The sequence below is a fragment of the Pseudorasbora parva genome, chromosome 20 (assembly GCF_024679245.1).
Source record: "Pseudorasbora parva isolate DD20220531a chromosome 20, ASM2467924v1, whole genome shotgun sequence".
Taxonomy (NCBI): Eukaryota; Metazoa; Chordata; class Actinopteri; order Cypriniformes; family Gobionidae; genus Pseudorasbora; species Pseudorasbora parva.
The window spans coordinates 431,648-457,657 of NC_090191.1; the positions used below are offsets into that span (position 1 = coordinate 431,648).

General features: G+C 43.2%; 1 protein-coding gene across 1 annotated transcript; it reads left to right on the forward strand.

Moving 5' to 3' along the window:
• The first annotated feature begins 210 nt into the window (after window positions 1-210).
• On the forward strand, window positions 211-24,246 carry LOC137048996 (stonustoxin subunit beta-like). The gene is made up of 6 exons (XM_067427380.1): window positions 211-340; window positions 886-977; window positions 13,825-13,917; window positions 14,119-15,825; window positions 22,941-22,976; window positions 23,190-24,246. Exons 3-6 carry the CDS (start codon window positions 13,827-13,829, stop codon window positions 23,711-23,713), a joined length of 2,358 nt encoding a protein of 785 aa, XP_067283481.1. The 5' UTR covers window positions 211-340; window positions 886-977; window positions 13,825-13,826; the 3' UTR covers window positions 23,714-24,246.
• Window positions 24,247-26,010: the final 1,764 nt, after the last annotated feature.

The window sequence follows — 26,010 nt, forward strand, 5'->3', positions numbered from 1 at the left end:
AAAAAAAAAAGATAGAAAGTCAGCTGAAGAATGTGGCCCAGGCCACAGAGCCCCGAGGGGACAGTAGAGTTATGGTAACGGATACCAAATCAGAACACAGGAGGGAGTGGTTTAGTCTGAAAGATTTAAAGGAGCCAGGTATTTACCCTCTTGTTGAGCAATACACGTCTAACCAGATACATTTCTCTGTCTTCTACCAATCAAAATGCTCTAGGGAAACATTTCCTGAACATAAGCACTATAAATATGACCAAAGAACCCTTTTGACTTCAGACTTCAACTGAAGAGCGTACCAGACGACTTCATTCATCAATATACCGAATACACACAAGGAGCCCAGGTGAGACACCGCTTTAAAATGATACGAACAGGCAGTGTTATGACAGTGTGAACAGCCACCTGCAGATTATGAGCTGTTTAGATCTCGACTGTATTGCAGGAAGACTCGAAATGCATTAGGAACTAAAATATATCCTCAAACTAATCAGATGCAGATGTCACTTCACCGCAGGCAACGGTTAGAAATGATTGAATGCATTGCATTCAGTGAAGGAAGGATTTATGCCTTATTTGTTTATGGATTTTTTAGATTAGATTACATTTTAATGAATGTTAAAATAATGTGAGAACTAATGAAATCAGTAACAAGACATTTAGAATGATAACAAATGAATATTTAACCCTAGGCTACATATGTATGTGGTTATAATCTGGTCTCCCATCATCAGGCTACTTTTACAGTGTTGCTGTGGGTTGTTTGTAGCCTATAGTCCACAGGTTGCAGTTATCTTTACTTTAGCATTATTTACACCGCCCGCCCACCGCGTTTTGGCCGTGATTCTGCAACTTTTGATTAGCAATTGGAGGTTGTTTTCTTCTGTGCAGACCTGGAGCGCAGGCTTCACTGATTGGAAGACACAGCTTCTGTCACTTTGTTGAACGGGAGGAGATTCTTGCTGCCTGCCAGTGTATTCAAGGTAAAAACAAATCATTTCTGAACTGAATACATTGTTTTCAAAGCAAAATGTTAACCATAGCTTGTTTTCACATTAAAATTTCTGTTAGACAATCGTGCCATTTGTTACCTTATTTCTGGTGCCATGACCAAAACGATAAGAATTACTGTACGCTTTTATAGTATCACATCAGTTTTTTGTGTTATTTACTATTAGTTTGTTGTATCTCTCTTTTTTTCCTCTGTAGTTATTCATTAATGAAAGAACAGTATTCTAATGTTATCTAAACTTTGAACAGTACATCAAATATATTACAACAATGGGATTTGTCTATGTTCTTTAAGGTGTGGTATATAAATATACTAATCATTTTGAATTTAATCATTTATAAGTGATATATAATTGTTCATTAAGGCTGGAAATGTAAAACATATTATACTGAGGTGTGCAGAATTATTACACAGGTTTACATTTACAAATAAAACGAGCCAAAAAAGAGATTTAAATCAGACTAAAAAGTCACAAAGTATTAAATGCACATGAGAATTAGACAATACTAATGTCCCATGTCAAAAAAATCCTAAAGGACTCCAATAAGAAACCTGTAGAGTAATCCATTTAGAATTTCTATCATAGTTTGCATTCGTTCCTATAGGACTCCGTTAGAAATAGTCATGTAGGATTTGTGTCTTGTCCTATAAGATTCTCATCTGATTCCTATTGGATTCTGTGGGATTTCTCTTATTAGACAATACATAAATATCCTGCAGGATCATTTCTACAGGATTCTAATGGGATCCAATTGGGTCTCTATCTCTTTCTCTCTCTTAAGCCCCTTTCACACTGCGATTCCGGCAAATACACGGATAATGCAGCCCGTTTGTTCCCGGGCCGCTAGATTTGACGGTCCCGGGTCGAGTTGACACGTGACATCCGGATGTGAGGTATAACGGCGAGCGATCTCCACTTCAGCGCGGATAGTAAGGAGCTCCGTGGTCTCGACTTGTGTCCAGTTTGCGCTCATTTCTGCTTGTTTAATCTGAGTTTCTTTTGTATCCGAACACTCTCTGCGTTTAAAACACCGACGAGCTCTTCTGGCACTGCAGGGGTGTGTTATTGAAGAAACAAGCTCTAGGAGTCGCATGATAACTACGCACACACTGCAGCATTAGTTTCGGCTTTTGTTCACCCAGCGCTCGTCCCGGGTCGAATACCGCAATATTACTAGGTCCCCGACCCGGGTTCAGTTCGGTAATCAATCCCGGGATGTAATTGCTTTCACACAGAAGGAGACCCGGCAATGCTCCAGGGAATGTTGCGGGTCCGACGTGCAGTGTGAAAGGGGCTTTAGACACACACACACACACACACACACACACACACACACCTCTATAAAGTTTAAGGGATAACATTAGTTCACCCTGAAATGAAAAAGTCATGTATCATGCAATGATACAGGGAGACGTACACCATATATGGAAAGTGTGTAGGACGGAAATCACTCGCTCCAGATGCTCTATTTACATTCGGTGTGAACATAGCATAAGGTTTTGCAAGAAAGAAACCGTATTATTCAGTCAAAATACTTAGCTCGGCTGTTATTCTGTCATTTCCCTCCTTCCGCGCGTCTCCTCGTATCATTAGGTGAAACTTTTGCCACAGATGAGCTCGTACAGGTTTTATTTTCTGCTTATGAGGTCTGAAAAAGAAAGACATATGGCCAAAAACAGGGTGACTTTATTTTCATTCCAGAGTGATTCTAACAAGTAATTCATTAATGAATAGTTTATTTGTTATAATAAGTAGTAACAAAATGCCACAGGACAAATTGAAAGTAAATTAATTAAAAACACATCTAGCAAAATAAGGAAAAATTTAAATTCCATAAAAAATAAATCAGAAAGTCCAATAGTCCAATCGGATTCTAAGAATCCAATAAGATCATACAGGACAAAGTGAAATTCCATTAAATAAACACACAATGTCCTATTAAAGCCGTAAGCAGTGTTGAAAGGGCCCCCGTACCCGGGACTAGGGATGCGCGATATACCGGTACTGGAAAAATACCGGTATATATTTTATTTAAAACGGTACGATATCATGATTTGGCACATTTCGGTATATGCTGCTGTTCTGAAGTTCACCGCTAGATGGCAGCGCGCTACCCAAACTGACCCGAAACAACCGGCAAATGTGACAACAACATAGACGAACAAAATGGATAAAGCAGTTGAATCTCACTCAAGATGCCCAAAACGAATTAATAAAGAGAGGAGTAGAAGTGACATTTGTAATGACTTTGCTTATAAAACTGATGAAGAACCATCAAACCTAGCCAAGAAGCATCTGTCACTATCCTGACTTTAAGACTTCTGAAGAGATCGATAGGTCAGTGAATCATTCAAACCATCTCATTTAGACATTTATTTTCTTTTAACACTGATCAACGCACACACACAGCCTAACATAAGATCGAATATCACAATCTCCAGCGTTCGTTTCAACCAATGACATTTAGATCTCATTATATTTGCACGCGTACTATTGCACTATTTATATTCCCGTTAGACACAACCGCCTGTGTTTATGTGAATAACTTACTCACTAAAGACGGACATTTGTACATAACTCTGTGTATTTGACTGTTTAAGGAAACTTAATGTGTAATGTGCGAGCGTGACTAAGTGACAGGCGTGTGTGTGTGTGTGTGTGTGTGTGTGTGTGTCGTATGAGCTCATATCTCCTGTAACTGTTATTACGAAATGCTATAAAATCACTTGCATGTTCAAATGATTTCCGTTATCCATCCCGAGACCAGCGTGAAATGTTGAATAGGATTATGCAGATTGCTTTAGTGTAGTGCGATCAGTGGCGGCTAAGTTACTGGTCTGTCAGAGAGGGGAAGCTCATTTTCGGCCAATTGTCTTATTTATTTAAAAGTAAATTCTGCCCTACGTTCCTTTTCAAGAAAATGGTCTTTTACCCTGTGAATGAATGAACGATCTAAAAAAATATTAAACTCTGTAAAACTGAAACAAGGAATGTGGTGTATAATTGTGTGAAATGTATGATGAAAATGAAGCAATTTCGCCAAGCAAATATCAAAGAAATAGGTTGCAGCAGTTTTTATTTCGAATGAACTTGAGAAATTCGCGATGGGACTGAGCGCGAATAGCTTCAGTGATTCCTTATAGTACAGAATCGCTGTCAGTCAAAAGGAGATGCAGACCCTCCAATAAACACGCAGAAGCTCGGCGTCCGGGCCAGCCCACTCCCCATTCACTCCCAGAGACGCTGAGCGTCCGTGGGCGGGACATAATCGCAGCGTTTATCCAATGACCGTCTAGTTTCGAAGCGCTGAAAAAGCAGCCCCATTGAAGTCAATGGACGCTGGGCTTCAATAGGGAAATGCACTGTGACGCTGCGGGAATGTATGGGATGGAAATCGAGTCAGCCGACCTGCTATATGTAAACGAACTCGTCTTTGAGATAAACGTTTTCTAACGCATTTTTAGTCAATACAATGTTAATATAATAGTACATATTTGACCATTAATTTTGTGACATTATAAGGGAAGCCGAGCTTCCCTTGCAGTCTTAAAGAAATCGCCACTGAGCGATGTCTTTTGAAACCAGAAGCAATTTGCTAATTTTGAGAGATTTTTGCTGAAATTATTTCTCACAAGAAAGTTTTCAAATGACTGATTTGATGTGATAAGCTTTGCTGATTCATTTACTAAGAAACATTTGTGGTAATTTCCCACTTTATAAACTCAAAACTTGCATAATTGTTCTCATTCGCGTGCAATATACCCGCGCTAATATCAGACCTTGTGGTATCGATTTAATATCGGTACTTCGGTATTAGATTGTGGTACCGTACCGAAGCCAAAATTGTGGTATCGAGCCATCCCTACCCGGGACCACCGCCACAGGAAAGCAAGATGCATTTAAGATGCATTAAAATAAGCTGATAACATCACTGTTTCCTCCAGAACGACTGGACAGCCAAATCTAATTTTGCTGCAGTATTGTCCTGTTTAACACTGAAGCTGCTCTGACACAATCGTGATTGTAAAAGCGCTATATAAATAAAGTTGATTGATTGATTGATTGATTGATTAAGCCAGTAAGCATAGAGGAGAAATACAGCAGTCATTTTAATGTTCCACACTTCCTTCTGCCAGCAGGGGGAGCTATGACTAACTGAATAATGCCATGTAGATGTCTTCAGGCTAGGCCTCTTATCAAACAGGTGACGTTTGGGGCAGATCTATGAAGGTATATGTGGTGCAAAACACCTGAATACGTGTGAGAGTGGAATCTGTAGAGCATATCCACACATGTGTATCAATACAATTGAAGTCACAGAAAAAAATCTCTTTTACAAACACAACACCTTCACACATTCTTCACTGCAGGTGCACAAATCCTATTGTACGAATCACACATGAAGAAACTCATACGCTCGCATCTTTGCTTCAGTTGCTGCATTGCAAATGGTGCAGAACGCAGTCACACAATCACAAGTCCAATCACTACAGCTGCTTGAAAGTCTCACATGCAGTTTTTCCACCTTCAAATGACAAGTTCTGCGCTCTATTACTTTTGCACCAAAGAAGGGAGTTGTGCATCTGAGAGGCAGCGGCAGGCCCTGTGCAGAGAGTAGAGAATCTCGGCCAATCAGAAGAGCTCGTCTGTATGGTGGAAGATAGATAGATAGATAGATAGATAGATAGATAGATAGATAGATAGATAGATAGATAGATAGATGTTTCAAACAGCTCAGTATGTTAATAGAGTGTCTAGGATAGAAATACAGTCAGTGCTTAGTTCAACGAGTTCAGTAAAATTGCCAATATATTCAGATTCAGACTTCCCGAAACAATAACTCATGTTCTAAACGTTGTTAAAACACTAATGACACCTCTTGAACGTAGACAACGAGCCCGTCCAGTTGGGGGCGGGGCTCCGTACAAGCAAGCTCTTCTGATTGGCCGAGAGTCTCTGCTCTCTGCACAGGGCCTGCCGCTGCCTCTAAAACTCACTTTTGCTCCACATTTCTCAGTGTATTTGGTGCAAAAGTGACATCGCGCCAAACGTATCATTTGAAGGCGGAAAAACTGTGCGTGAGACTCGTAGCAGCAGATTCAAGCAGTTGTCGTGATTGGACTTGTGATTGTGTAAGAAAAATATCCCAGAAAAGCAATGCATTTGTGACCAAATATTCTACAAGTGTTCATCTCTCATTGCATGGATTCACATGTTAATTTGTGGATGTGCAAAATTTGTCCGTGAATTCACATTTTTTATACGGGTGTGTGACTGCGTTTTGCACCATATGTACTGCATCAACTGTAGCAAAAATGTGAGCCTATCAATCAATCAATCAATCAATCAATCAATCAATCAATCAATCAGTCAATCAATCAACTTTATTTATATAGCGCTTCTCCAATGCCGATTGTGTCAGAGCAGCTTCAGTGTCAAACAGGACAATACTGCAGCAGAATTAGATTTGGCTGTACAGTCGTACTGGAGTAAACAGTGATGTTATCAGCTTATTTTAATTTATCATAGAGAGACAATGTTGGCAGATCAGTATTATAGTTTATAGAATTAAATAAGACCTAATTCATACATTTTATTTGTATAATAAGTTGAATAACTTAGATCATAATGTTAGTGTCCCCAACTGAGCAAGCCAAGCCAAAGGCGACCAAAGGAACCGAAACTCCATCAGGGCGTGATGGAGAAAAATAAACCTTAGAGAAACCAGACTCAGTCGGGGTGCCAGTTCTCCTCTGGCCTATTAACACACCGTGGAGGATTATTATTCTGGCAACCTTACAGGTCAGAAATCATATTAGATCGGGAAATATGCGCAAGTTTGGGGTATTGCCCAAGAGACGGGTTTATTTAGGATGACGCGTCGATTACACAAAAAAAGGAATTTTTGAAAGATCGAAGTCATCGGTTTACGCTCGGCACCATTTATATACCCACAGATGCCACTTCCTTTACTTTTCCATAAAGCAAAGCAAACATAGTATACTGAAACGCAGTGCACCGGAAATCCGTTAATAATGTTCCTGAATGAAATGTGGACCCGTTTGATGGACTCGATCTCCTCATCTGTGTTTGATCAACTCTGAATCTGATCTGGATACAGTCTTTCACAAATACTTTATTTCCTCAACTTTTTATTTAAAATGTGTTTTTTTATGAAAAATTGGAGCATGGAGCTAGAATAAAACGTTTGTTGCTGTTTAAAAGAAGAGGGTCTGCTCTTTCTTTTGATATATTGTATGCTCAGATATTCATAAAATAAAATATTCTATAAGCAATTATGTTTTTGTGAAAATGGTCAAAAACCCTGGCAGTGGCTGGCAACTTTTTAAAAAATAAAACACTGGCAGTGAAAAAGTTAACTGTGAGGGAATAAACTAAGGGAATTAAAAATGGGCACAGTGGTTGGTTCATTTATTTTGCCTTTTCAAATGGCCGTTGGCAGAGGACTACAGAGGAGTGAGGATCTGCACCAATTTTTTCCGTTTTGTTTGTAAAATACATTATCTTTGGAGCATTCAGTTCCCTTATCGAGTAGGTTCCTTGACATTACGTATGGGGAAAACCCTTTTCCTCGAAATGCAGAAGCCTGATTCAATCACTCTATTGCTTTGCAATAGCCAATGGCGTCCTGGCAATCACCTGATTGGCTGGCCCAGCCACTATATAAGCGATGTCAGGCGCCAAAAAACCTCTGAATCTTTCTTCTTCACCTGGAGCCTAGTTTCGTCGTTGATTACCCTACTAGAGTGGACCACGCGGACTGCGAAGCCCCTCTTGCGTTCCAGCGGATTACTAGAATTTTCAAGATGTCTCTTTGCCGCGAGTGTGGCGGGCCCGTCGACTTTCCGGACGCACACGAGGATTGTTTGCTGTGTCTGGTCCTAGCCCATGCTGAGGCGGCATTGGAAGGATCAGATTGCCGAGCCTGTGAGGAATTGCCAATCAGGATCCTTCGTGTGCGGCTAGCCGTCGTTCGCGGCGACGACCCGCTGCCTCCTGCATCTACTCAGCATGCTGCCGTCGAGCCACGGGCCGGCAGATCGCAGGTAACCCCTTCAAGGGGCTCTGCGGGGGGTTTGACATTGGCCCAACACCCACGTTGCCCTCGCATGCCAGAACCCCCACTCACCTATGTTGAGGATAGTTCCCACCCTCCGGCCGAAGCGCGGGAAATGGTCTCATTCGGATACGGAGAGGACAACGCCATGTCCACGAGTGCTTCCGACCCGGGCGCCTGGTCGGAAGTTCCTTCAGAGGCTGGCTGTACCTCAACCTCTCTGGATACGGAGCTAATGAATATTCTTGCAGAGGCAGTGGCGGTTATGGAGCTGGAATGGGCGGCACCTGAACAGCCGTCCAAACGCTGGATGGACGGGTCCTTCCTCGGCGCAGCGGGCCGGCGGCCAAAAGAGCGTGTTTTCGCTCTGAGTTCTCTCAGCGGCCAACAGAGAATCCCGACAATGTGCATTCAAATGTTGTGTCAAATTCAATGTGTTATGTTGCAATAAAACATTATATGCCTCACCAAAAGAGCTCTTTTCCTCCATGAACTACTGCCCGCGACATAAGTGAAACCTCTCCCTCGGGAGATGTTTGGCGGAGCGGAAGCTCCGCACAACCTGAGCGTTCAAATGTCTCCGTGGGTCAAACCACAGACACCTCACCTGCTGTCATTTTAAGCAGCAATGTTTTGCCGGCGACTGGCACGACGCCCTCGCCGAAGAGAACACCGCCGTCACTATTATCGAACCATCTAAGTGCGTGGGCAGAGCTACCGGCGGCATCAGATTGGGTGATTAAAACGGTAAAACGCGGCTACACTCTACAGTTTGCTCGCAGACCACCCCGCTTCAACGGCGTGATTATGACAGAAGAGTCGGAAGAGAGCGCCCCACTGTTACGGGCAGAAATCTCCTCCCTCATAGCGAAGCAAGCGATAGAGATTGTACCCAAGGAACAGAGGGAGTGCGGGCTATACAGCCACTACTTCCTTGTTCCGAAAAAGGACGGGGGCATGCACCCCATTTTAGATCTAAGTCCGCTGAACAAAGCGCTCGCAAAACGATCGTTCAAAATGATTACAGTGAAGCAGATCCTCGCGCACATTCAGCCCGGGGATCATTTCATTGCGGTGGATCTGAAAGATGCTTATTTTCACATCCAGGCTCATCACAGGCAGGCGTTTTCTGCAATTTGCATTAGAAGGTGTTGTATTCCAGTTCAAAGTGTTACCCTTCGGCCTAGCACTGGCCCCCCTGTACATTTACGATGTGCATGAATGCGGCGCTTTCTCCCGAGACTCAGTCGAATGCACATGCTAAACTACCTCTACGACTGGCTGATCCTTGCTCAATCGAAAAGTGTGCTCGAGGAGCACAAGCTGATCCTTGCTCAATCGAAAAGTGTGCTCGAGGAGCACAAACAGATGCTCCTCGCTCATTTAGCGTGCCTAGGTTTGGCTGTGAACATGCAGAAGAGCACGCTTCAGCCCTGCCAATCAATTACCTTTCTGGGTATGGTTTTGGACTCGCGCACGATGATCGCGCGCTTATCGACACAGAGAATCCAGTCCATTCACAATACACTGGCCTCATTTGTGCGAGGCAGGGCAGTCCCTTTAAAAACGTTCCAGAGACTACTGGGTCTAATGGTGGCTGCAGCCTCCGTCTGTCGGCTGGGCTTACTGCATATGAGACCACTGCAGCTCTGGCTACAGAACAGAGCCCCATCACACGCGTGGAGGGCAGGGACAGAACGCCTTGTCATAACGCGAGCATGTCTCGAGACCTTGATGCCCTGGTTCGGCACAGCTATGTTCGAACAGGGTGCTGCTATGGGCAGGGTGGTCAGAAGGATAGTGGTGACCACAGACGCATCGCTGTCAGGCTGGGGAGCCCTCTGCGATGGCAGACCAGCGTTCGGTGCGTGGACGGGAGAGCAAAAGCGCTGGCATATAAACTGCTTGGAGACGGAGGCTGTTTGTCTGGCGCTGCAGGTTTTTCTTCTGTTTCTGAAGGACCGCCATGTTCTGATCAGAACAGACAACACGGCGGTGATCGCGTACATCAATCGCCAGGGAGGAATGCACTCCTGCTCCCTACACGGCTTGGCGAGACACCTGCTTTTGTGGACGGATCGGGTACTTCTCTCGATCCGGGTAGTACATATACCGGGCAGCTTGAACCGCGGAGCCGACACGCTGTCCAGGGAGGGCATTGTTCATGGGGAGTGGAGATTGCACTCCCAAACAGTAAAGAAGATCTGGAGCATCTTTGGGGAAGCGGAAATAGACCTCTTTGCATCGGAAGAGAACACTCAATGCCCTCTATACCTCTCACTGACGACTGCTCCCCTGAAAGGGGACACGCTGTCGAGCTGTTGGCCCACGGGTCAGAAATACGCGTTCCCCCAGTCAAAATAATGCCGCTAGTGCTGCAAAAGATCAGGAAGGAGAGGGACCTTCGCTTTTGGTAGCGCCAAAGTGGCCCAACCAACCGTGGTTTCCGGAGTTGATGAACATGTCGTCAACTCCTCCGTGGCGAATTCCACTGAGGAGGGATCTGATGTCCCAGGCGAGGGGCTCCATATGGCACCCCAGGCCGGAATTCTGGGACCTACACGTGTGGAAAATCAGTGTAGAGTGAACCAGTTGGATGCTTCACACCGAGTCTGGCTCACGCTAGCAGAGTCCAGAGCACCATCAACGAGGCGCTTATACGCACTGAAATGGAGAGTGTTTGCGAACTGGTGTGATAGCAAAAAGGAAGACCCTGTGGAGTGCTATTCCCATAATTTTAACCTTCCTACAGGAACGTCTGGATAATGGCAGCTCTCCGTCTACATTGAAGGTCTATGTGTCGCTATCGCAGCCTCTCATAGTATACTGGACAGCCGTTCAGTGGGTAAACACCCCTTAATAACAAGCTTTCGTCAGGGAGCAAGGCGACTGAATCCTCCCCGCCCTCGCCAAATGCCAGTATGGGACCTATCCTTAGTGCTCAGAACGCTATCTGACACGCCATTCGAACCAGCTGAGTCTATCGACCTGAAAGTGCTCTCATTTAAGACGGCGCTGCTGCTCGCGCTAGCGTGTGGAAAGCAGGTAGGTGATCTACATGCCCTCTCAGTTAACAATGCTTGTATGCAGTTTGGTCCAGACGATTGTATGGTCAGACTCACGCCCAGACACGGCTACACGCCTAAAGTGCTCTCAACCCTGTTCAGGGCCCAGGATGTCACGATACAAGCTTTTTGTTCCACAGAGCCAACCTCAGATCCAGCTCAGGGCGGCAGTGGCTCAGTGGTTCATGTAGGTTGTCTACAAACCAGAAGGTTGGTGGTTCAATCCCCGGTTCCACCTGACCAAGTGTCGAAGTGTCCATGAGCAAGACACCTAACCCCAGCTGCTCCCGACGAGCTGGATGGCGCCTTACATGGCTGACATCGGCGTCGGTGTATGAATGGGTGAATGTGAGGCAAAAATGTAAAGCGCTTTGGATAAAAGCGCTATATAAATGCAGTCCATTTACCATCCAGCGTCACAGAAGTGTGCCTTGTGCCCCGGGCGTGCGCTGCGTGCTTATGTAGACAGAACTAGTAAGATTCGAAGTTCAGAACAGCTCTTCGTCTGCTTCGCTGGCGCCAAGAAAGGTGGCCCGCTGTCGAAGCAGAGACTGTCACACTGGATTGTGGAGGCTGTTCGCCTAGCTTATCATTCCCAGGGACTTGACTGCCCGATAGGAGTGCGTGCCCACTCTACTAGGAGTCTGGCATCTTCATGGGCCTGGGCTAAAGGTATGTCTATTCAAGACATTTGCCTCGTGGCAGGCTGGTCATCTCACAACACTTTTGCGAAATTTTATAATTTAGATATTCCCTTGTTTACACCACACGTTCTGTCAGTGCAGGAGGAGGAGGTTGAGCAGCCATTGGACGACTGAGTCACCTGAAGACACGCCCCACCCCAGCGCGTGTTTTAGCCGTGGTATTAACTAGGTCGTCTATGCAGCACGGGACGATACAGAGTCAAGTTAACTCTATAGGGCCTTTTAAGTCATAATCACACTTTCAGTGTTATCCCCATTATCTATGCCCACTTATTCACGCCTGCTATATATTCGAGCACCAACATCTTGTTGCCTTTATTCACCCCCTATAATTCACTAGTCCAACGACGTTCGACTGTATACAAGGGATACACTGACAGTGTCAACGCCGAGGTGGCCCCTGGCGTATTGTCGAGGAACCGACTCGATAAGGGAACGTCTCTGGTTAATCAACGTAACCTTAGTTCCCTGAGAGGAGGGAACGAGACATTACGTAAACTGTCGTGTGAAACGCCTCTGCATAGCCTCAATAGCTCTCGTTCAGTCGTTCAGAGGTTTTTTGGCGCCTGACATCGCTTAAATAGTGGCTGGGCCAGCCAATCAGGCGATGCCAGGATGCCAAAGCAATAACTAAATCAGCATACTATCATCTGAAAAATATTGCAAGGATTAGATGTTTTGTCTCCAGGCAAGACTTAGAGAAACTGGTTAATGCTTTCATCACCAGTAGGGTGGACTATTGTAACGGCCTTCTCACTGGCCTTCCCAAAAAGACCATTAGACAGCTGCAGCTCATACAGAACGCTGCTGCCAGGATCATGAGCAGAACCAGAAAATATGACCATATCACACCAGTCCTCAGGTCTTTACACTGGCTTCCAGTTACATCTAGGATCGATTTTAAAGTACTACTACTTGTTTATACATCTCTCAATGAGCTAGGATCTAAATACATTGCAGATATGCTGATTAAATACAAACCCAACAGATCACTCAGATCAGCAGGATCAAGTCAGTTAGAAATACCAAGAGTTCAGTCAAAGCAAGGAGAGTCTGCCTTTAGCTATTATGCCAGCTGTAGTTGGAACCAGCTTCCTGAACAGATCAGATGTGCTCCAACAGTAGCCACATTCAAATCCAGACTCAAAACACATCTGTTCAGCTGAGCATTTACTGAATGAGCTCTGAGCACTGTATGTCCGACTGATCGCACCTCATCTATGCATCATTTTTAAATTCTTTTTATAACTGTTTTAGTTTACCTGTTCTTTTCTTTGCTTATCATCATTTTATTATTTCTAATTCTCTTTACATTGTATTCTTTTTCTTATGCATTTTTTATTCCTATTTTAATTCCTTTCTATGTAAAGCACTTTGAATTGCCATTGTGTATGAAATGTGCTATATAAAAAACTTGCCTTGCCTTGCCTATGTGGGTAGGGCTCTTTTAAAATTAAGAAATTAGTAATTCTCAAAAAAAAGAAGCAAAATGTGCTGCAGAGCTTAAGTGGTTAATAACGTAAAGCTTTGAATACCTTTAACATGTTAGTATAGGTTATGCTTGTATTTAGGGGTTTACTGTAAAATAAGGTAATCCAAACAGAAAATATGGTAGCCCAAATATATACCCATTGTGGCCCATTAGAGCCCTAGATAACACCTACCTGGGTCCCATCATCAACCCATATGGGCGGAGCCATGTATGCACCAAATGTATGCTACCTGGGTCACCCATATGAGCCTGGTATGAGCCCATCAAGAGACCCATCATCATCCCATCTGGGCTAACCCATGTGAAGCCTCCATTAAAACTGAGGACACAATTACCCATTACCTGGGTAGCCCAGGTTGGCCCCAGATATCAGCCCATGTGTAACCCCTTTGGGCCCTGCATGGGTGTGTTGGCTATGATAGTCATTAATAAATTTCAAATATATAAATATCCCCATTTTAACTTTTATTTACTGTAGCCATGGAATCAAAGAAGATTGAAGTGGCAGCTCTAGGAAGACCTCTATTTCCTGGTATGCTGTATGACTGCCGCAAGGACACCTTCATTACAGGTGCTGTACAATACCTACTAAAATGCTTTTTATTCCCAATTTGACCCAAATGTGAATCAACAAGACAGTACATGTGTGGTGATGACGAGACATACGTTGAAGCACACATATTTTAAATCAGTAGTCTTATAGAGGCAATATAGACATGTTTCTTCAACAGTTCATTGTGTCCTCATATGTGACTGTTATTTCTCATTTCAGGTGTTACTCTGTGGGATACGGACTCACTGGAAAGAGATTTGGACTCCCGTCCACAGCTCATGACAGATTTGAAGTTCAGTAGCTCTGACTCTCTGTCTAGTAAAGCCAGTCTCCTGGATGTAAGTGCTTCCCTGAAGGCCAGCTTCTTAGGAGGGCTGGTGGAGGTGGAAGGATCTGCCAAGTTTCTGCGTGACACCAAATCCTCAAACCAACAGTCCAGAGTAACAATGTATTACAGTGAAACCTCCAGATTTGATCAGCTCACTATGAGCCATCTGGGCCAGATCACCTACCCTCAGGTGTTTGACCAGAAAACTGCAACTCATGTGGTCACGGCTGTACTCTACGGAGCTCAGTCTATTATGGTGTTTGATCGGACATTGTCCGAAGAGGAAAAAATACAGAATATTGAGGGAGAACTGAGTCTCATGGTAAAGAAGATTCCTCTATTTTCTATTGAGGCAAAAGCAACTGTAAAAATGACAGATGGGGATAAGAAAAATGCTGAGAACATTGCTTGCACATTTCATGGTGACTTACCCCTTGATCAGAACCCCACCACTTTTATGGAGGCCCTAGGAGTGTATAAGAAGCTCCCCACTTTCCTGAAGGAGAATCCAAAGAATGCAGTTCCAGTCAAAGTCTGGCTCTATCCTCTTTCTCTACTGGATCCTAAAGCTGCTCGGTTGGAGAGAGAAATCACCACACGTCTGGTTTCCAAAATTGAAGATATAATGGAGGAGCTGGGAGAAGTAGAGAGGAAATGCAATGACCTATCCAGGAACACACTTGTGAATATTTTCAGAGACATCAAAGGGAGGTTGCAATCATTTAGGAACTCATTCAGCCTTTACCAAACTGTGCTCACGACAGCAGTGGCCAGGGTCTTGTCTGCTATACGAGGAGGAGAGAAGGAGGATAAGTCGCTGGAAGACATCCTGAAGTTCCACTACAGCTCCCCTTTTAGTGCTGACAGGCTTAACCAGTGGTTAGATGGTGCACAGACTGAACTTAACCTCTTGCGTTCTCACACCAATAAACTGGAGGGAATCAAAACTGAAGACTCGGACGGTCTCAACACCATCCTCTTCGATCCTGATATTGATGTTGTGGTGTGCTTGACCTTCACATCTCTGAAGTATGAAGACCCGTATCTTTCAACCCTGAAGGAGTTCCTGCAATCTGAAGAGTTTAAAGAGCTAGATGTGGTAAAGAATCCACTGTCTATCACGTTTCAAGCATCAAAAGAGTGGTTCAACGAACCTGATTTCATCCCAAAGATGAGAGAGACCTTGTCTCTTTTCAGAGGTTTTTCAAAGGCCAATATAGATGAAAAGAAATATAGATTCATTATTTCTGCCATCTCCGATCCATCCAGTCCACGGTCCACCATCCGTCTGTATGAAAAAGGGAAGCTGACAGACACACAGTTCCAGCCCGTGTCGAAGCCTCCCCGACCAGAAGTGAAGAAGGTCCTGGAGCGCAGTGTGACCCTGAAACTGCAGAAGTCCCCAACTGGAGAAACCGTGCAGTACAGAGTGGAGTACCAGAAGGTGAACAGGGAACAGTGGCATGTCATAAACACACCTGATCAAGACTTTACTCTGACTGGATTGGAGTTTGGAAAGCAGTACTTGATCCGCTGCAGGATACTGGGTAAAGTGGGAGTGAGCGAAGCCAGTGACACTGTCAGCCCCATACCTTCAGGTAAGTGCCATATGCACATTTCTTTGCATTAATCTTTGTCAATGTTTTTATTGACACCTACATTTCCTAACAAATGTATGCTACTGTCCTTAATCATATACAATTCACAATAAACAATACAAAGCCTTAAACAAGTGAGATATACATTTCTTTCTATGGACACCAATAGGATAATTCAAAATATTGCTTGGAACTAATCATTTACAAACCAAAAGTCTTGGGCTATGACTGTAACCCTTGTTCCCTGAGAAAGGCAACGAGAAACTATGTCTACGACACTTCGGGGATGATCCCTTAGCAACAATGCATCTGAAGCATGAATGAAAACTATCCCAATCCTGATTGGTGTTGTGTCATGATGTAGTATGTGACGGCATACAAGGAAGCTACAAATGGGGTCTTGCACATAGTAACAACAGCTGAATCCAAAGCGATGAAGCAGGCGCTCCAGACGTGGGGAGGTATGGCGGTGAGACACAGTGTCTCGTTCCCTTTCTCAGGGAACAAGGGTTATAGTCGTAACCCGAGACGTTCCCTTTTGAGGGAACTCGCACTGCATCTACGACACTTTGGGGAATGAATACCCAGTAGGCTCATACCGAGGCTCACCCTCATCCTAGTGTGAAGCTAGAACCCACAGACACTTAGGACATGAGCACCCTGGTGCCCAGCATTTCAGTGAGATACAGACTGTAATATCTTATGAAGGTGTGCAGGGTGGCCCACCCAGCCATCTCGCAGATCTCATGAAAGGGCACTCCAGAAAGAAGGGCCACAGAGGATGCTATGCCCCTGGTGGAATGGGACCTCACGGCTATCAGTGAAGGCACATTGTGCACCTGATAAGCCGTAGAAATTGCTTGGACAAACCAGTTGCTGATTGTCTGCTTAGATGGAAGCAGCTTCTTGGGTAAGTCAAAGCACACCAACAGCTGGTCTGACCTTCTCCACTGCGCATACTTCTCTTAATAGATTCTCAAGGCTCTGACGGGACAGAGCAGATGAAGCCTCCATTCTTCAGCCATCACGTGGGGCAGAGAATAGAAGGCCTGAAGAACTACTGGCCATGCCGTACTGGATGGGACCTTGGGCACATAGCTCGGCTTAGAGTGTTGGATGGCCTTAACTCCACCAGGGGCAAACTCCAGGCAAGTTGGTGCAATCGCCAAGGCCTGAAGGTCCCCCAGAGGAGTAGGGCCACCTTAAGGGTCAGGTTCTTTGCCTCACCCGACTCCAGTGGCTCGAAGGGGGCCTCAGCCAAGCCCTTGAGCACCAATGCCAGATCCCAGGTTGGAACTCTGGAGGCCTCTTCGTCCGGGCCCCACGGAGGAAACATACAACCAGGCGGTGCTTCCCCAGAAGCCACAATGGCAGCCATGTACACCTTGAGTGTGGACGGGGTAAGACCCGCAGAGAAGCAATCTTGAAAGAACTGCAGCACTTAAGCCAATGGGCAGTTAACTGGGTCCACCTCACGCTCTCTACACCAAGTGGCAAACAATTTTCACTTCAGGTTGTACAGTGAGATTGTATAGTACAAGCCCTACATGCCTTAGTGGGCAGTACTGGGGCCCTTAGGGACGAAGCAGAGTCAGGAGAATGATGGCTCGCAAGCGCATCCTCTTGGTTACTGAGGCACTGGGACTGGCAAAAGCAGCTTCCAAATCCTCAGTGCTCATCCTTGCTGGATCAGTCTGCTGCTTCTGACACAGTTAACCATCAGATCCTCCTGTCAACTATTAAGTAGATGGGTATCTCAGGAACTGCTTTCCAGTGGTTCAAGTCTTACCTCTCAGGTAGTTCCTACAGGGTGTCATGGAGAGAGAAAGTGTCCAAGTTACATCATCTAACTACTGGTGTAGAAAAGGCCCCAAAGTTATGTTAGTCTTGTTATTATTTAGTACAGTTGACCATAATGTGCTTTATGTTTCACTTTCATTCCCATTTATAGAAAAGATGTTTATATGCCATTTTGACACAAATATATATTAATAAATGACATTTCATGTTTGAAAGTCTGTAGGTTAACATAAATGCAGATATAGGCCTAATTGTAATAATAAAAAACAACATAATTATCGATTTTGAAATATTAAACCTGTCAATACAGAACAAAATATTCTGTAGCCTATTTTGCAGTCACTACCATATATATATGGTCAATAGGCTACTGCCGACGTTGTCTTTGCTGTATCAATAGGCAATATATATTTATATTTATCATTAAGTATAGGGCTTCCCTGTACAGCGCTGCGTCAGACACGCTTCTGGTTTGCAAAGACAGAGAAACCACCACGCAGCCACCCCGCTATTGACACACAACAGAAACGCTGCGCTCACGCCGCGCTTGCAGTGTATCTCCGGCCTGAACTTTATTCAATACGTGTAGTTATGAATGTTAAATACTCTGTGGCTGAGTAATATATAATGTGGTGTTAAATATCATTATCTGGACCGCTATTGATGCTTTAAAGTATATCATAGACAACAGGAAGATCTATCTACGTTATTGGTCACTTAATGCATGGTAGAAAATCATGTTTGAATGCTTTCTCTCTGCTTGCATTTGACAGTTTAAGAGATATAGTCATATTGACTACTGTATATTTTATGTTGTAATGTGTATCAGTTCTTAATGGAGGAATGAGTGTATGTGTGTATGTGTGTGTGTGTATATATATATATATATATATATATATATATATATATATATATATATATATATATATATATATATATATATAATTATTTATTTATTTATTTGTAGTCATTCTCTCTTTATAGAAACTTAAGGAGGAATGAGTGTATGTGTGTATGTGTGTGTGTGTGTGGGTATATATATATATATATATATATATATATATATATATATATATATATATATATATATATATATATATATATATATATATATTTTTTTTTTTTTCATTTATTTATTTATTTGTAGTCATTCTCTCTTTATAGAATCCACACTCGAATTTACACTCACATTTAAACTCACTCAAGAAAGGGAAGGAACAAACAGAATAAAAAGAATGATTTCTCCTCTCTTAATCTCACTCTGGAAAATTTGGCCTTAAGTGGTGTTCTGGCCAACAGACCTGAGTGAACCTGGTGATAAACCCGGAATTAGCACCTGGACTGAGTCTCTACCCATTATCTTCGTTACAACTGTGGGTCCCCAGGGCTCAGTGCATGGGCCACTTCTCTTCTCCATCTACATGTAATCATTAGGCTCTGTCATTCAGAAACACGGCTTCTCCTATCACTGCTATGCGGATGACACTCAACTCTACTTCTCATTTCAACCAGATGATCCTACAGTCAGTGTTCGTATTGCTGCCTGTCTGACAGACATTTCTGACTGGATGAAGGAGGATCACCTTCAACTCAATCTTGCAAAGACAGAATTACTTGTTGTCTCAACCAACCCAGCATGTCATCCAAATTTCTCCATTCAGCTTGGTTCATCCACCATAACTCCATCCAGGACAGCCAGGAACCTTGGAGTTGTGATTGATGACCAGTTAATCTTCACTGACCACATTACTGCTACAGCCCGGTCCTGTAGATTTGCTTTATACAACATTAGAAAGATCAGACCCTTCCTATCAGAACAGGCTGCACAACTCCTGGTTCAAGCTCTTGTTCTCTCCAGACTGGATTATTGTAATGCTCTTCTGGCTGGGCTTCCAGCATGCACTATCAAACCCTTGCAGCTGATCCAGAATGCAGCGGCGAGAGTGGTCTTTAATGAGCCGAAGAGAGCACATGTTTTGCCTCTCTTCATCAAACTGCACTGGTTGCCAATGGCTGCTCGCATCAAATTCAAGGCTCTAGTTCTCGCCTACAAAACAACCACTGGCTCTGCACCAATATACCTAAACTCACTTGTTCAGACTTACACACCCTCCAGAAGCTTGCGTTCTGTGAGTGAGCGGCGCCTCGTGGTTCCATCCCAAAGAGGCATGAAATCGCTCTCACGGACATTTTCCTGGACCGTTCCCACCTGGTGGAATGACCTGCCGATCTCAATTCGTGCTGCCGAGTCTGTAGCCATTTTTAAAAAACATCTTAAGACACATCTTTTCCAATTGCACCTGACCAATAAAGACTAGCACTTAACTATCCAATTAAAGTGTGTACTGTGCTAATTAACTGAGACATCTTACAGCACTTGCCGGTTGTTGCCCTTGTTTGTTTCAGTGCTTCTATTGCTCTCCTCTTTTTGTAAGTCGCTTTGGATAAAAGCGTCTTTGGATAAAAGGTAAATGTCCTCTAGCCTGAGGCATCGTCCCATAGCCAGCTTCAAGAGCCCCCAGGACATTTGCATAATCTACCACCAGGGGATTCAAAATGCACGATGAGAACAGCTTATTCCACAATCTACACAACTTGTTGTGCAGATCGGGGAAAAACCAGCAGACCCCACGAGGCTGTTGAGCCCGGCACTTGAAAAAGTGTTCATCCAGCTTACTGGGTGGCTGGACGTCCTGCTTTTCTTGTGGCCAGTTGATGTTAAGTCTGTTCACAGCGTGGTTCAACACCTCCACCAGCTCCTCTTGAGCGGTGAAGCGGCGAGTCATGAACCTTAGCTTCACCCGCCTCGATGTTTAGCTCATCTAACTCCTCGAAATCAGAGAGCTCTACCAATGGGTTCTCTGCCCCAGGGAGGGAGAAATTCTGAACTGTCAGGCGAAGACTGAGAAGATGGCTCGGCAGTCTCAAGTCCATTTGCAAACCCCATGATCTGCGTCGCCTCGGCAGACGCAGGACCAGAATATTATTATAATAAGAAGTAGAGAGGCATGAAGAAGTTTCAACCTGGTCTCATTGGCAAAACATAGCTGTGGCAAAATTTTAGCAAAACACAAAATACGTACCAATAGGTACATATCGCGACATTTTCTTCTTTTTTTTTACCATAGTCCATGATTTGTAAACGAATACATTTTGGAGTTTGCGTCACTTAACCAGCTCCATATGTCCGGTTTTTCTGACCTATTAAGCTTGCTCGATAGTTCAGCTGGTACACATTTGAACTTGCCATGCTGAAAGCTCGGGAACGAATCCCGTGAAAAACAGGTCATGATAAAAGAGCTCAAAGACAAGTTCAAAACACAAGCTAAAATGGATACAATATAATTTTTGTCACATTTGCTTTTGTTAACACTATCGGGTAGGTTTAGGGTTTAGTGTGCGTGTACGTTAAAAAACCAACGTAACCAGATTCACACACATTTGTTCCGGAAAAAAAACTAAGCTTTTAGCGCCACCCAGTGGACATTTCACTTTGAAACTGTCACGATATGTGCCTATTGGATACAATATAATGGATACAATATAATTTTTGTCACATTTGCTTTTGTTAACACTATCGGGTAGGTTTAGGGTTTAGTGTGGGTGTACGTTAAAAAACCAACGTAACCAGATTCACGCACATCTGTTCTGGAAAAAAAACTAAGCTTTTAGCGCCACCCAGTGGACATTTCACTTTGAAACTGTCACGATATGTGCCTATTGGTACGTATTTTGAGGTTTGCAAAAACATTGCCACAGGTACGTTTTTTTTCTAATGAGACCAGGATGAGAAGTTTGTTTATTTTGACCGGGTTTTTTTTAGTTTTTTGGGGGAGGTTAGAGACTCCTTCCAGCGTCTCTCTTGGCCTATGGCTGGGGGAGATGCGGGATGGGGGAGCGAGCCAGGCCCAGACAGGACCTAGGGAAATCTGCAACCCAGACAGGTCTAGCATTTCTTGGTTGGACTCGGAAGGGGATATGGTGCTGGGTAGTGAGGATTTTGCTTCTAAGGATTATATCTTTATTTGAACATACGTGGGTGAAAAAAGGGGGTTGGGGAGGTTCTGATATATGTTTTGGTTGTGTCTTTGGTTAGAACAATCAAAATGGCAGAGGATGCAGAGTTTAAACAATTGGTGCGAGTTATGTTCAGATTCATAAAGGCTTTCCATCATGAATTAACGGTAAGGGAGGCGGAAAAGCACAACAGGAAACTGGAAAGGATGGTTAGGATGGCTAGAGGGATTTTGGCGGGGGTGCTACCAGCATTACCCTCACTAGATACGGACTGGTTGGTGTATGGCAAGGCCAGGAACTGGTTACATACAGGGGTCCAGATCCTGCAGGGCCACTATAAGGTGGCCAGAACTTAGGGATGCCTCCCAAATTAGATGGGAGGAGGTGTGGCAGGTAGCTGTCAGATGGGCCCCCAGGGGGATCAAGGGATACTATTCAAAATAAAATGACTGTCATTACCATTCAAAATGTCATAATAGATCATTAGATATTCCATACAGAGAGACCATTATTACAAAAGAGCGTTTAGAGAAAATAAGCCATTCTTATGAAGCATCACATTAATTACTGCTATAGTCTTTATTTTCAGGGCATGAGAGTTCTCTTAATAAATCCAGCGAGAACGTGTCTGTCACCCAAGGCACCCTGTATGATTATTACTCTGTGATGCATTGTGATAAAAACGCCTTCAGCAATCTATTACTTGATCATTAATTCACTTCTGACATTGATTCTATTGATAACGAAGGTCGAAGGAATAGCTTATACGTTTTTTTATTGTTTTTTTATGAATTTAAGAAATATGATTTTAGAGTATTTGAAACCAAACATTTTTTTACAAATGTAATAATTTAAACAAAAATGAATACATGTCCATGTATTCACTGAAATGTTCATAGTAAACAGAATATTTTTTTACAGGCTAATCACATGATTGAGACATTCATTGATCAGTCAGTGTCTCTCAGAAAACACTAATAAGGAGTTGGAGGTTTAATCGAGTCTTATGAAGTGATTTGGTTACTTTATGATGAACAAAGTGAAATGTGAGTCGTATTCCCTCTCCAGTCAAATCTGTGATCAGTTGATGTCTACAGAAGCCAGATCAAAGATGATGACTTGTCAATAGTGTCAAACCCTCAATAGTGCTTGTGTCAGGATTTGGGCTCTGGAAACAGCAGGAACATTTCTCTAAATATCTTCTGTGTTGGAGGATGTTTGCATGTGTTAGCAATGGGTGCAGGATCATTTTTTCTTGAGATGATAATCACACTCTTCATGTCTGTTGATTTCCACAGTCCCTGCTCCCAAGACCAGGAGCGACTTCCTCCAATGTAAGTCACTGAGAACACAAGCAGAAAAACTCATGAGTGTGTTCATGTTCTTCCTGGAGAAGAGGAAACATGACAGAAGAGTTTTAGAGTAGATCATGTGAATGATGATTAAACTGAACTGAGACACTGCTGATATATTGAACATGAAGAGTTCAGATACAGTAAAAGATCAGATGCATAATTCCTGATGCTGATGTGTTTTCTCTCCATCAGATTTACCTCAATTCAATCTGGATCTTAACACAGCACATAGACGCCTCCGTCTGTCTGACAGGGACCGAGCGATTTCTCACAGTAATATTGATGAGTCGTATCCTGATCATCCAGACAGATTTGATTTTTATTGGCAGGTGTTGTGTAGCGAGAGTGTGAGTGGACGCTCTTACTGGGAGGTTGCGTGCAGTGGAGATGTGGGTGTATCAGTGTCATATAAGAGCATCGGCAGGAAGGGACAGGTTAATGAGTCTATGTTTGGAGCTAATGATCAGTCCTGGTGTTTTTCCTATTATCTCTCCAGGTACACATTCACACACAATAACATAGAGACTGAGGTCACTGCAAAGCCCATAGGCACTAGAGTAGGAGTGTATGTGGATCCCAGTGCAGGAACTCTGTCCTTCTACAGTGTCTCTGGAGACTCAATGAGCCTCATGCACTCAGTCCAGGCCACATTCACTCAGCCGCTCTATGCTGGCATTTGTATTTGGTCTAGTTCATCATCAGTGAAACTGTGTTGAAGAATCAGGATAGACTCATGAGAGATTCTGGTAACACTTAAGATTACAGCCCAGAAAGTACTGTGCAAGTAAAACAAATGTACAGCGTAACTTTTAGTAATTATAGTGTAATTATAAAGTATGTATGTGTTGGTATAAGGCAGTGTTACTCATTGCCAAAACAGCTGCATTACAAGATGGAAATATAGACTATAAAGGATATTTAAACATGCTCTACCCTTGCATCCATGACTCACTGCGGGGTTACTGGGGTTGACTTAACGCGACAGCAGCCATTAATGTTAGTCACTCACTGCTCTTGACTAAAGAACTTTTGTAGTTTTAATAAGGATTCATCTATATTTAATTCATTATTAATGCAGTGCAGACTGTTAACTTTATACTGATTACTGATAACTTTATTCAATTTATGTAGCCTATACACTGTAATGTTGAATAGCTATAAGTAATATTTGGGGAATAAAGGGGTAACTACCAGGAAAATTAACATGATTGTCACCCTCTTGTTTCATGTAGTTACAGGGTAAGTGTGAATCTGCAGGCTACTAAACGCCACTGTAATTTATAGCGGCAGATTCACTCTTACACTGTAACTACATAAAACAAACGGGAAACAAACACCCCTTTAATTTACAGCCCCAGATTCACACTTACCCTGTCACTACATGAAACAAGATTGGAACAAACACCACTTTAATTTACACCTGCAGATTCACACTTACCCTGTACCTACATGAAACAAGAGGGGAACAAACACCACTTTAATTTACAGCCACAGATTCACACTTACCCTGTAACTACATAAAACAAAAGGGGAACAAACAGCACTTTAATTTACACCTGCAGATTCACACTTACCCTGTACCTACATGAAACAAGAGGGGAACAAACACCACTTTAATTTACAGCCGCAGATTCACTCTTACCCTGTACCTACATAAAACAAAAGGGGAACAAACAGCACTTTAATTTACAGCCGCAGATTCACTCTTACCCTGTAACTACATGAAACAAGAGGAGAACAAACACCACTTTAATTTACAGCAGCAGATTCACACTTACCCTGTAACTACATGAAACAAGAGGAGACCAAACACCACTTTAATTTACAGCCCCAGATTCACTCTTACCCTGTAACTACATGAAACAAGAGGAGAACAAACACCACTTTAATTTACAGCCGCAGATTCACTCTTACCCTGTAACTACATGAAACAAGAGGGGAACAAACACCACTTTAATTTACAGCAGCAGATTCACTCTTACCCTGTAACTACATAAAACAAAAGGGGAACAAACAGCACTTTAATTTACAGCCGCAGATTCACTCTTACCCTGTAACTACATAAAACAAAAGGGGAACAAACACCACTTTAATTTACAGCCCCAGATTCACACTTACCCTGTAACTACATAAAACAAAAGGGGAACAAACACCACTTTAATTTACAGCCCCAGATTCACACTTACCCTGTAACTACATGAAACAAGAGGGGAACAAACACCACTTTAATTTACAGCAGCAGATTCACACTTACCCTGTAACTATATGAAACAAAAGGGGAACAAACACCACTTTAATTTACAGCCGCAGATTCACTCTTACCCTGTAACTACATAAAACAAAAGGGGAACAAACACCACTTTAATTTACAGCCGCAGATTCACTCTTACCCTGTAACTACATAAAACAAAAGGGGAACAAACACCACTTTAATTTACAGCCGCAGATTCACACTTACCCTGTAACTACATAAAACAAGAGGAGAACAAACACCACTTTAATTTACAGCAGCAGATTCACACTTACCCTGTAACTACATGAAACAAGAGGAGAACAAACACCACTTTAATTTACAGCTGTAGATTCACACTTACCCTGTAACTACATAAAACAAAAGGGGAACAAACACCACTTTAATTTACAGCTGCAGATTCACACTTACCCTGTAACTACATGAAACAAGAGGAGAACAAACACCACTTTAATTTACAGCAGCAGATTCACTCTTACCCTGTAACTACATGAAACAAGAGGGGAACACACACCACTTTAATTTACAGCAGCAGATTCACACTTACCCTGTAACTACATGAAACAAGAGGAGAACAAACACCACTTTAATTTACAGCCCCAGATTCACACTTACCCTGTAACTACATGAAACAAGAGGGGAACACACACCACTTTAATTTACAGCAGCAGATTCACACTTACCCTGTAACTACATGAAACAAGAGGGGAACAAACACCACTTTAATTTACAGCAGCAGATTCACACTTACCCTGTAACTAC

Excerpts from the sequence above, each read along its gene's own strand:
- LOC137048996 (XM_067427380.1), top strand. The coding sequence starts at position 13,827 with ATGGAATCAAAGAAGATTGAAGTGGCAGCTCTAGGAAGACCTCTATTT. Across the intron at positions 15,826-22,940 it reads TGTCAGCCCCATACCTTCAG|TCCCTGCTCCCAAGACCAGG; the intron begins GTAAGTGCCATA and ends TGATTTCCACAG. Across the intron at positions 22,977-23,189 it reads CAGGAGCGACTTCCTCCAAT|ATTTACCTCAATTCAATCTG; the intron begins GTAAGTCACTGA and ends TCTCTCCATCAG.